The 13,714-nt window shown below is 32.3% G+C and overlaps 1 protein-coding gene across 1 annotated transcript; it reads right to left on the reverse strand.

Moving 5' to 3' along the window:
• Positions 1–12,659: 12,659 nt before the first annotated feature.
• Positions 12,660–13,251, reverse strand: LOC148922982 (uncharacterized). Its single transcript, XM_089060360.1, has 2 exons — positions 13,159–13,251; positions 12,660–13,043 (listed from the first exon to the last, which is right to left on the reverse strand). The coding sequence occupies exons 1-2, from the start codon at positions 13,249–13,251 to the stop codon at positions 12,660–12,662; spliced, it is 477 nt and encodes a 158-aa protein (XP_088916486.1).
• Between the last annotated feature and the right edge of the window lie 463 nt (positions 13,252–13,714).

Below are 13,714 nucleotides of genomic sequence, written 5' to 3' on the forward strand. Positions count from 1 at the left end.
ATGTTTTTCTTGTTTTCTTAGTGTGTTTAATAATTTCCCTTGGGTAGAATGATAGTAGGGTGAGAGAAAGTGATGTTTGAACGAGTGTGAGGATTTGTTGGAGGAGTTGCCAATGATGATTTTGTGCAAAAATTTTTGAAAATCTTGTTGATATGGCTAAGTAACATGTAATTTTCATTTCAAATTGCCTAAAGTGAATCGCATGGTGCCTTGTCTTTTGCCAAAATGACCTTGTAAGAATTAAGCCTATACTATCACTAAATGTGTGTTTTATCTCAAGCATGTCATATGTTTCTAGAACTTGCTCGCGATCTCCTTCAGTCTACATAGTGGCTATAGAGATAAGGGAGGATGTTAGGCCATTTTTATTAGCCAAATCCTAGTTTCACCCGTTATGTTAATAATCCTTGTTAGCCCACTTTGAGCCTATAAACCTTTTCTTTGACAAACCGAGGGGTTGGAATTGTCATGTGGTACTTTTGAAAAATCAAAGAGAAATGTGAAAGTGGTGTTGGCAAATGAAAAACAAGTTTGTTGAGTTAGAAAAGAAAAAAATAATAATAATAATAAAAAAATAGTGATGATACCATGCGAAGCATGGAGAAAAGGAAAAAAAAAGGAAATAGAAAAGAAAAGAAAAAAAAATGGAAGCGAAAAATGGTGAACAATTTACATTTGGTGAAAAAGGGGTGCCTTGAATGTTGAAAAAGAGGTATTGAACAAAAGTGGAATGTTGGTAGATGGGAAGAGTCTAGGCAAAGCCTAGTACTAGCTAAGATTGGGGAAGAAAGTTGGTGAAATTGAATATGTCATATCTTGGGGATTAAAGTCACTTTAGCCAAAAATTACCTCACCTATCCAAAGAGCCTACATTACAACCTATAGAAAAGACCTTTCGGACCTTAGACCTTTAATCACACCGAAGTAGAGGAGAGCGTAGATTTCGAGCAAGCATATGGTAAACTATGCATGAATTGATGATTTGAGAGTTATGTCATGAGCCTATACACCTTGAGAGTGAGTGAAATTTCTAAAATGCACATTGCATTTTCTCCTTGTGAGGGCGAATTGGCAAGGTTGAGTACATGATAGTAGCTTGAAGCAATACTTTATAACGTTATACTTGTATACGAGGCCATTGATACTTGTTGAATACTTTATTTCTACTGAGGCAATGATGACACTCCAACATCCTTACATGAGTTTGTCTTCTTATTTTCTTCTTCTTGTTTAGGGACTAACAAGTGTTTAAGTTTGGGGGAGTTGACAAACTCATATTTTAGGCTTGTTTTATGGGTGATTAAAGAGTGCTTTTGATGGTTTAAGATGTTAAATACAAGTTTTTCACCTCATATACACTAATTAGGTGAGTTGATGGGTTTGTCGTAGTTTTGTGATGAAAACAGGTTGAAACGAGCCGAAGCTGAAATTCGAGGAGTTCTCCGGGAGGAAGACCCGACCGGGTGTTTTCCATCTCTCGGAACACCCGGTCGGGTGTTTTGAAGTAGCGTTGTGGACCCCAGGAGGAAAACCCGACCGGGTGTTTTCCATTTCTCGGAAAACCCGGTCGGGTATTTTGCAAAGTAGCGGGCTTCGGGGAAGAAAACCCGGTCGGGTGTTTTGTCACCTACAAATCACCCGACCGGGTGTTTGCTAATTTGTCCTGATTTTCACTCCGAGTATAAAAGGGGTTCTAACTCAATTTAGAACCCTAACTTTCCCATGACAAATTGAGAGAAAAAATCGAGAGATACAAGTCATTGAAGGCAAGGAGGCTTCCATCTTCAAGAGATTGAAGAAGAAAGATCCTCCCCAACATCAAGTCTACATTAGGGAGTTCTACCTTTTCTTACTATGTTTTCCTTTGAAGTTTTTGTATTTTCTTTTGTCTTAGCTTCCATTATGAGTAGCTAAGTTCTTATTAGGGATATTGGTGAAGTTTGTATGGAATTCATGGGCTAAATCTTGATTTATGCTTATCTATGTCTTATGTGGTGGTTTTGTTGGTTGTTGTGCTTTTTCATTATCCAATTGATTAGCTACCAGTTTGATATGTCTTATTCTAATTATTGTCGTTGAAAGATGCTTAATTAGATAGTTAAATGACCAACAACTCCGTGCGTTGTATGTGCTCGAGAGAGACATAGCTAGAGAGAGGGCTTGGGTCCGTAGGTTGTAGGAGTTGGTTTCGAAGTGTAGGGAGGAGACTCCGACCTTAGAGGCCGATCAACGTGTTAGGTGCACCCGAGAAGGGGTCTAACCAATTAACCCGACCTTCCTAGCCACACATAAGACCATTTAGATGAGCATGATCCCTAGGTGAACACCCGTGATCCATACCAACGGATCAATATCCCTATCTTTCCAACTTGAGTGAACACTATCTTTTGTCTTGTCTTAATTTCCTTTGCTCTTACTTTCTTACTTGTTCTTTGATCTTAGTGTAGAAAAACCAAAAAAAAAACCCTTCTAATAGTCTAGATAGTGTTCTAAATTGCATCGTAGTACTCAAGCCGGCACTTAGTCTTCGAGGATCGATAATTTTAACTTGCCACGTGCTACATACCCCCATACACTTGTGGGTGACATTTTGATTGCAAGTTTAGCATGAGTCAGCAGTATATCAACATCATTTACTTCTGCTTTGTTGAGTTCTGATTTGTTTTTAGCTTCTGGAAGTGCATCCTCAGATAATGAAGCAATATTCTGTTTTCAGTGGACATAAAATTCATGTCAACTACAAATTCTTGCCATGTCAACTACTGTACATAATATGTCAACTTCTCATAGAGGCCATGTTAACTACATTTATAGTTATGTCAACTACTAATAGAGGCCATGTCAACTGCACGTAGAAGCCATGTCAATAATTATTATAACTCATATCAACTACACTATCAAGTCATGTGAACAACACTTCACTATCAGATAATGAAGCAATATTCTGTTTTCAGTGGACATAAAATTCATGTCAACTACAAATTCTTGCCATGTCAACTACGGTTCATATCTTGTCATAAAAGTAATGTCAACTACGGTACATAATATGTCAACTTCTCATAGAGGCCATGTTAACTACACTTATAAGCTATGTCAACTACGGTACATAATATGTCAACTATTCATAGAGGCCATTTCAACTACACTTATAAGTTATGTCAACTACACGTAGAAGCCATATCAATAATTATTATAACTCATATCAACTACACTATCAAGTCATGTCAACAACACTTCACTCATTTTATATAAATAATATACTGTTTAATTTTAGTTTTAGTTACCTCAACAATATTATCTTCTTTATCCAGTGGGTTTTCTCTCTCTGTTTCAACGTTTGTGTCATCTTGATTTTCCTTATCTTCCTGTTGTTTCAATTGAAACATATTATGTTATGCCAATTATATTTTTACCTACAATATGCAGAATATCTTTATAGTTTAATATAGTTATTGTAAATTGTACCTGTTTAAGATCTTTCTGATTTCCTGTCTCACTCCCTTTGTTATCAGATTCTATTACAGGTGGTGATATAGGAGACGCTGATTTATTGTTGACACCACATGTGCTGTACTCTTTTGATCCTTGTCGTTCTTCATTTTCTTGTTCTTCACTTTGTTGTTCTTCATGTACTTCTTCTTCACTAGTCTATTGAAATAGTAATTATAATTATTATTAAATTAATTTCAACTTAGAGAAAATGTATGTAAACAAAATGATGTACTTACTTTGTTATAGAAATCTCTCCATTTGAAAGTTGGAAATTCTGTCAAATCTTCAAGTGCTTCCTTTTTCTTTTCGACAGTAACTAGTGATTCACATATTGTTTTACAGTTGTCGAATGCCTCATCTTTATCTTGAACAAATGACTTTGCCAATTTTACACACTTGTCTTCCACAGATTGAACAGAAGTTGTTGGGCTTCCAATTGCAGATCTAGCAATATCACACACTAATCCAAATAGATGATTAGTTTTGACATGTGTAGGAACTTCTTCAAGGGTTTTTACTAGATTGGTCTTCTCATAGTTCATCATTTGAATGTATTTCATTACATTCTGCATGATATCTTTTGGAACAACACTTTGGGAAGACCCAACCTCACTGTCAAATACATGGGGAATCTGTTGTTGAGGCTCCTGCTCCGGCTCCTGCTCCTGTTCATGGATATATCTTCTGAACATAACTCCATTACCAAATATTCCCACATCTATCTCCCGATCTTCCCTAGCCTGGAGATGTGTGCTTGTCCAGCCTTTCATTAATGGGAATGTGCGAGGAACTGAACGTTTGGCTTGTAAAACTCTATCCATGTAGCAGAGCTGCATATAAAATACATACAATTATAAGCTATATCAACTACATATACAACATTATGTGCTTACTTTGTAAACTGTATGAGTAATCCAGTGTTAATTAAGAGAAACATATATCAACAAATGCTAAATCAGTGACATATGTCACGACATATGTTGATATATGTTTACATTATATTCACTATTAATAATCTTTAATGTGAAACATAAAACATACCATGAGCAAAGGAAGTGGTCCTGCAAAAGCTTTCATCTTTTTCTTTGACCAATTTTCCTTTGCAAACTTCAGAACAGACAATGTATATGAACACCAGTTGACATTTCGAATATTGTCCAGATCGTCAACTATTTCCCCAATCTTAGACTTTATTGTTCCACATGTTGATGGCTCAATCAATCCTGATTCTAATAGTAACAAGAACAATCTTTTGAACCATGGTCCTCCTTCACTATCTTTTAACATAAGCTCTTCCACAGCTTTATGGCTAACATTTCCTCCTTCTTTTATTTCACAATGTTTGGCTATATCTCTCATGAAAGATGCATTACTTTTACAGTTATCTCTGGAGTAATTTATCCTACCTCTCGGAAATCCGTATACCAGCTCCACATCGTCCTCTGTTATACTAACACTCCTTTTATTATTTAGCTTTATCTTGCACTCTTTTTCATCAAAACATTTCACCAATTCAAATGCCAAATAGGTAGGAATGTAATCGATGTTGAAATGAAAAACATTCCCAAAACCCATATCCTTGACAGCATTAATCTGGGCCTCATTCAATTTTCTCAGTGTTTCAATAAAATACCACGTCTTCCTTTTGACTAGAAGTCTTTTAGAAAAGAAATTACTTTTCTTTTTCTGTTCCTTAGCCTCTCTATACTTGTCATTCTGATTTTTGCTTCTAATCTCAGAAGCAATTAATGATCTCTTGTCATTTCTTCTTTTGCTTCTAATCTAAGATGTAATCAACTCATCCCTATCAATTGATGTACTTCTTTTTCTTTTTGTTGTGTTCTTTTTTTCTGGTTTAAAATCAAGTACAATAAAAATGTCAACAATACAGTAATATAATGTCAACCATATAACTATCTTGACAACCATTCAAACAAGCTCACATTATGTCAATAATTATTGTATAAAATGTCAATATCACTATTTCAACAAAATGTCAACAATACAGTATTATCATTTCAAAATTTATAGCAACTACAATCATACATATGACAATTGCCATCATACTCTATAGACATACTTTGTAATCCTTTGACATTTCACATATGAATTCATTTTTGTGTGTACAGAACATATCTATTTTATAGGAACCATATGACTATGTCAAAAACAATTCAAACAAGCATACATTATGTTAAAAATTATTTTATAAAATGTCAATACCACTATGTCAACAGACTTCTTCTAATGTCAATAATCATAAAAATTTAAATACATACTACTTAACCTCAAAATTATTCTTCTGGTGTTTTAAAAAAGCAAAAGTCGAACTCATCAGATTATTAAATAATGAAACCTAAAAATAAAATCTTTTAGATAATAAAACTTTTTTTTTAAAAACTGAAATTGAAGTCATACAATTAATAAACGAAAGAAATCTTTAACCTGAATGAGTCGTTTCAGTACTATTTGTTGATTTGGTGTTGACCTCCGTTTCTGATGTCGTTTTTACAGGAAAGCCCGACGATCCAGTTGAATCACTTGTGTTTTTTTGTCCAGTTGACATTCCTAATACTCTTAATCGATTTAGAAATCTAGAAAAGAGATGAAGTCGAGTAGATGTAGGGTTTGTATATGAGATAGTAGTCGAATTTTTTTGAGCGGTAATGTATTTGTGAGAGAGAAGAAGATAGAATAGAGTGTAGGTTATCTCTCTCTTGTTGGCATTTATTACTATGACTTAAATTTTTTTCCGGCATTTTATTAGAAAAAAAGACAATGACATCTTTAACTTTTGAATAAAAAAAGGCAGTTGACATGATTTATATTTTCTTTTTTGTTTTTGACATTTAATTTGCTTTATATTGACATGTGTTGTATGACCATAATTTATAAATTTGTTCCAAATATTGAGTTTTCTGAATATTTTATATGAAGCCAATTGATAAGATGTTCAAATTTTTCCTATAAGTTATTGACATTTGATAATTAAGGTATGGACAAAATGTTGAATTTTTATATGGAAACTATTAACATGTTTTTTATGATAATCTTACCAGTACATATTTAAAATTTAAAAATTAAGAAAAATAGGTGTAAATATTTTTTAGTTACAAGAATTGTTTTTGAGCTGTTGAAATTCAATTCAAGTTGTTGACATTTCAATTTAAGTTGCTGTACTGATTTCATAGTTGACATATTATTAAAGATTGCATAGGTTTTTTTTCAATGTTGTTCAAATGTTGAAGTTGTTGGCTTTTCTTTTTCAATGGACATAAATTTCATATCAACTACAAATTCTTGCCATGTCAACTACGGTTCATATGTTGTCCTAAAACTAATGTCAACTACGGTACATAATATATTAACTACTCATAGAGGCCATGTCAACTACACTTCTAAGTTATGTCAACTACTCATAGAGGCCATGTCAACTACACTTATAAATTATGTCAACTACACGTAGAAGCCATATCAATAATTATTATAACTCATATCAACTACACTATCAAGTCATGTCAACAACACTTCACTCATTTTATAAAAATAATATATTGTGATAATTGTTTTACGTATCCATGTGAATAATACATAGAAAACATGTTGATAACAATTTTAAGTCATGTCAACTACAAATACTAGCCATGTCAACAAAAGTCAGAATACATAATAATCATTTTAAAACCAATCCACAAAATAAGTTAACATCATACATTAAAATCTGTTTTTGTTCACTTCCTCTTTCTACAACTAAACAACTTCTTGTATTTGTTGTCTAGCTTATGCAATTTTTCCATGTTTGCTTCCATCCAATCACGAGCTAGTTGTAACATCGTTGATCTCTGGTTATTGTAAATTGATGCAATCATCGTGCAGCAATATCTTCCCCTGAGTATTTGGATAATCTTCAGACTACGCGCAGAGAAGCTGATATCCCAATCACTGCCCTTTTTCCCAACATAGGTCTCCATGTGCCTCATCAAATAGACACCGCAGTCCTTTATGTTTGTGGTTGTTGCCCATTCTAAATTCAGAAAGTTGAATGAAGACTTGTTTATATTTTCTGAAAGATCTAGCAATTTCTTCTCTATGAAGTATCCTTCGAACATATCTTTCTGCAAAATATATAAATAATTAAATTAAACTACATGTATAAAGCATTTCAACACAATGTAGAGAATATGTCTATAACATAGATAAAAGCATACCAGTAAGCCAATATCAATATCATAATTCTTCAACGGATCTGTATCTTTAAGTGGCTTTATATTATCTATGATGTCAATGATGTTTTTCTTCATCCAATATACTACAAGGTAGTAATGGTTATCTGCACAAACTGGGAAGAAGACCTGTATGACATGAAATATATAATTATATACATAGAATACTTGTTCATATTCTAACATAGATATCATTTTTAGATCTTATTACCAAATCAATTTTTCTCCAGTTGAAATTTGGTCTTCTTTCAACCTCATTATCTATCTGAGAAATAAAATTTCTCTTTGCTGTCAAAGCATCCCAATTTTCCTGCCGATTTGTTACATTAAAGTTCTGCAATTAACATATTTGGTTAGGAAGACATGTGACTCAAACAGTTTACATATAATTTAAGATTACTTACACATGGAGATGTACTCATAAAAAAGCGTGAAAGTGATGTTGTTGGCCTTTCATTTTCTCTGTTGTTCAGGTGTGAAGCCCACGCGTTTATTACACCCACATTAATTTCAACATGGGGCTTCAGTGATAAAAACAATTCCTTGGTCGCCCAAGTAAAATCATCTTCATAAACGCATGCATTTCTGAAATGAAGTTATACAAATGACATGTGAAAAATATTTATAAATTATGTTTACTACATAGAAAAATAAAAATACTTTTTAGATCAATGAAATAATTAAATAATGCATACTCATCTGTTCCTTCTGTTTCTAGTATGTAGTAGTAGACAGTTTTTTCATAAGATTCCAGGTATGTTTTTGTATCTACAGCTCTTATGTCAACTGAAGAGCCTAGGAATGGGTCGGAATGCATTTTATCATCAGACTCTTTCACACTAGCTTCTGTCAGTGGAATCTCAGAGCATGGAACAACAGTCTTCTGTCAGTGCAAATAAAATTCATGTTAGTTTCAATTAAAAATCATGTCAACAACTAGTATAATTATGTCAAGTATGGTTCATATCATGTCAACCGCACATACGAGTTATATAAATTACAGTACATACTATGTCTGCTACACATAGATACATGTTAACAGCAAATAAAATTCACATCAACAACAATTATAAGACATGTCAACTACACATACAAATCATGTCAATAACAATAATAACCAATTGTCAACCACACTTTCAAGCCATTTCATAAAAACAATACAATATCTAATTTTAGTTTCAGTTACTTTACTTTAACAATATTCTCTTCTTTCTCTTTTCCTTTCTCCTGTTGCTTTGCTTTGTTCATTTCAACATGTGCGTCATCCATTGAACTTGCATCTGGTGGTGAAATAGTAGAGGCTGATTCACTATTGTTATCACCCACTGTGTCTTCTTTTGTTCCTTCTTCTTCTTTTTCTTCAACAGCCTATTAAATTAGTAATTTATAATTAATTCTAAATAACAAAAGACGAGATTTGGCTCATCCCTTTAGGATCAGAAACTGGCAATGTAGGGATATGGATTCTGTTTCTTTCTCTTGTCAACTACAGTACATAATATGTTAACTACTCATAGAGGCTATGTCAACAACACTTATAAGTTATGTCAACTACAAGTAAAAGCCATGTCAATAATTATTATAAATCATATCAACTACACTATCAAGTCATGTCAACAACATTTCTTTCATTTTATAAAAATAATATAATGGATTTTAGTTATACTTACCTCAACAATATTATCTTCTTTATCCATTTGATTTTCTCTGTCCGTTTCAACATGTGTGTCATCTTCATTCTCCTTATCTTCAAGTTGTTTCAACTGAAATATATTACGTTATGTCAATTATATTTTTATCTATAATATGCAGAATATCTTTAGAGTTTGAGATAATTATTGTAAATTGTACCTGTACAAGATCTTTCTGATTTTCTATCTCACTCCTCTTATTACCAGATTCTAGTACAAGTGTTGACATAGGAGACACTGATTCATTATTGACGCCACATGTTGTTTCCTCTTTTGATGCTTCTCCTTCTTCTTGTTCTTCATTATCTTGTTCTTCATGTACTTCTTCATTAGCAGTCTATAGAAATAGTAATTTATAATTAATATTAAATTAATTTCAGCTTTGAGAAATGTATGTAAATAAAATGGTCCATGTCAACTACACGTAGAAGTCATGTCAATAATTATTATAACTTATATCAACTACACTATCAAGTCATGTCAACAACACTTCACTTATTTTATAAAAATAATATACAGGTTAATCTTAGTTTTAGTTACCTCAACAATATTATCTTCTTTATCCAGTGGATTTTCTCTGTCCGGTTCACCATGTGTGTCATCTTGGTTCTCCTTATCTTCCTGTTATTTCAATTGAAACACATTATGTTATGTTAATTATATTTTTTTCTATAAAATGCATAATATGTTTATAGTTTAAGATAGTAATTGTAAATTGTACCTGTTCAAGGTCTTTCTGGTTTTCTGTCTCACTCTCCTTGTTATCAGACTCTAGTACAGGAGGTGATATAGGAGACGATGTTTCATTATTGATGCCACATGTGTTGTCCTCTTTTGATCCTTCTTATTCTTCTTGTCCTTTACTTTGTTGTTTTTCACGTACTTCTTCTTCAGCAGTCTATTGAAAAGGTTATTTATAATTAATATTATATTAATTTCAACTTAGAGAAAAGGTATATAAACAAAATGATGTACTTACTTTGTTATAGCAATCTCTCCATTTGAAAGTTGGAAATTTAGTCAAATCTTCAAGTTCTTCCTTTTTCTTTTCAACAGTAACTAGTGCTTCACAGATTGTTTTACAGTTGTCAAATGCCTCATTTTTGTCTTGAAGAAATGACTCTGCCAATTTTACACACTTGTCTTCCACAGATTGAACAGAAGTTGTTTGGCTTCCAATTGCAGATCTAGCAATATCACATACTAATCCAAATAGATGATTAGTTTGGACGTGTGTAGGAACTTCTTCAAGGGTTTTTACTAGATTTGTCTTCCCATAATTTATGAGAAGAATGTATTTCATTACATTCTGCATGATATCTTTTGGGACAATGTTTTGGGAAGACCCAACCCCACTGTCAACTACGTGTGGAATCTGTTGTTGAGGCTCCTGCTCCTGCTCCAGATTACGGACATATCTTCTGAAGATAATGCCAAATAGGTAGGAATGTAATCGATTTTGAAATGAAAAACATTCCCAAAACCCATGTCCTTGACAGCATTAATCTGGGCCTCATTTAATTTTCTCAGTGTTTCAATAAAATACCACGTCTTCCTTTTGACTAGAAGCCTTTTAGAAAAGAAATTACTTTTCTTTTTCTGTTCCTTAGCCTCTGTATACATTTCATTCTGTTTTTTACTTCTAATCTCATAAGCAATTAATGGTCTCTTGTCATTTTTTCTTTTACTTCTAATCTCAGATCTAGTCAACTCATCCCCATCAATTGATGTACTTCTTTATCTTTTTGTTGTGTTCTTTTTTTCTGGTTTAAAAGCAAGTATAATAAAAATGTTAAAAATACAGTAATATAATGTTAACCATATAACTATGTTGACAACCATTCAAACAAGTTCACATTATGTCAATAATTATTGTATAAAATTTCAATATCACTATTTCAACAAAATGTCAACAATACAGTATTATCATTTCAAAATTTATAGCAACTGCAATCATACATATGACAATTGCCATCATAACCTATTGATATACTTTGTAATCCTCTGACACTTCACATATGAATTCAAGTTTGTTTTTACAGAACATATCTATTTTATAGGAACCATATGACTATGTCAACAGCAATTCAAACAAGCATACATTATGTTAACATTTATTTTATAAAATGTCAATACTACTATGTCAACAGACTTCTTCTAATGTCAATAATCATAAAAATTTAAATACATACTACTTAACCTCAAAATTATTCTTCTGGTGTTTTAAAAAAGCAAAAGTCGAACTCATCAGATTATTAAATAATGAAACCTAAAAATAAAATCTTTTAGATAATAAAACTTTTTTTTTAAAAACTGAAATTGAAGTCATACAATTAATAAACCAAAGAAATCTTTAACCTGAATGAGTCATTTCAGTACTATCTGTTGATTTACTGTTCACCTCCATTTCTGACATCGTTTTACCAGGAACGGTCGACGACACTGAATCACTTGTGTTTCTTTCTTCTGTTGACATTCCTAATACACTAAATCGATTTAGAAACCTAGAAAATAGATGAAATTGGTTAGACGAAGGGTTTGAATATTAGAGAGAAGCAGAAATTTCTTTGAGCGGTAATCTATGTGTGAGAGAGTAGGTGTTAGAGAAATATTTATTATTCTGCTTTTTTATGACTTAGCGGTAATCTATGTGTGAGAGAATAGGTGTCAAGGTAGATGGTTTTCAATTATATTTTTTTTCATCCGTTTTATTAGAAAAAAAGGCAGTTGACATTGTTAATATTTGTAAAAAAGGCAGTTGACATGACAATTATTTAGTTATTGCCATTACATAGAGTTTATTTATATTTTCTTTTTTGTTTTTCACGTTTAATTTGCTCTATACTGAAATGTATTGTATGACCATAATTCATCAATATCTTCAAAATATTGAGTTATCTGAAATTTTATATGAAGCCTATTGACAAGCTGTTCACTTTTGTTGAGTTTTTATATGGAAACTATTAACATGTTTTTTATGATAATGATGCCATTACATATTTAAAATTAAAAAATAAAGAAAAATAGTTGTACATTTTTTTTAGTTAAAACAATTGTTTTTGAGCTGTTGACATAAAATTCAAGTTGTTGACATTACTATTGAAGTTACTTTACTCATTTCATAGTTGATATATTATTACAGGCTGCGTAGTTCAAATCGATATATAATAATTGTTTCACACATCCATCTAAAAAACATTATAATATCAAATATTCAAACGAGTCTTTGTTCAAATCAAAATAAAACAGCTGTTTACTTATTGGTTCTACAGCTAAACCATTCCTTATACTTGTTCTGTAACGCAGATAATCTTTGACTGTTTGCATTCATCCAGATGTTAGCATGACATATCATATCCATACACTTCTTGTTGCTCTCTGATGTAAGCATTGCTTCGCAATATCTTCCTCTGAGTACCTGTAGAATCTTTAAGCCGCGTGGAGTAAAGCCAATATCCCAATCCCTTCCCTTCCTGCCAAAGTATGTCTCCATATGTCTCATCGTATAAACACCGTTGTCTTCTTTATTGGTGCTTGTGGCCCAATCTAAAGGAATAACCTTGTAAGGAGACTTCTTTATATTCTGTGATAGATCTGTCATGTTATTCTCTACAAAGTATGCCTCAAACATATCTTTCTGCAAATATATAAACAACTAAATTAAAATTTGCATACAAAGCATTTTAGCAAGATACATAAATTATGTCAACAAAAATCTAAACATAATGTTAGCTATATTTAAAAAAGCATACCAGTATTGCAACATCAAAGCTATACTTTTCCAAGGGATTCTTGTCTCTAGGTGGTTTGGCACTATCAATTATCTCAATTTTGTTCATCCTCATCCAGAATACCACAAGATAGTAATAGCCACTTTTAAAAACAGGGAAGAATACCTGTATTGTATGTTAGATAAAATTAGAGAAAAGAATTTGACAACTCCTGTAGAAAACTATGTAGGTGAAACTGTGAGATCTTAACACAAAAATAAATTTTTTACCAAATCAATCTTTCTCCAGTCGAAATCTTCTATTGTTCTTATCTCCTGTTGAATTCGCGACACAAAGTTGTTCTGGGATTGTAATGGATCCCAATGAGGCTGTCGATTTGTTATATTCAAATACTGCATTTAACATTTTTTTGTTAGTGAAATTTGTCATCAAAATAGTTGACACAGAAATTTAGATTACTCACGCATGGGGATGTTGTCAGAAACAGGCGCGGAGGTGACGATTTTGCCCTTTCTCTTTCCTTGTAGTTCAGGTGTGCTGCCCATACATCAATTACACCAGTACTGATTTCTGAATG

The sequence above is a fragment of the Salvia hispanica genome, chromosome 6 (genome assembly GCF_029641045.1).
Source record: "Salvia hispanica isolate PSC_SH4W2 chromosome 6, Shi_PSC_v1, whole genome shotgun sequence".
NCBI lineage: Eukaryota > Viridiplantae > Streptophyta > Magnoliopsida > Lamiales > Lamiaceae > Salvia > Salvia hispanica.

Bases quoted from the DNA above. Each gene is read 5' to 3' on its own strand.
- LOC148922982 (XM_089060360.1), bottom strand. From the start codon at position 13,251: ATGAGGATGAACAAAATTGAGATAATTGATAGTGCCAAACCACCTAGA. The intron at 13,044-13,158 runs GTATGCTTTTTT...ATATATTTGCAG, and splicing joins GCTTTGATGTTGCAATACTG to AAAGATATGTTTGAGGCATA.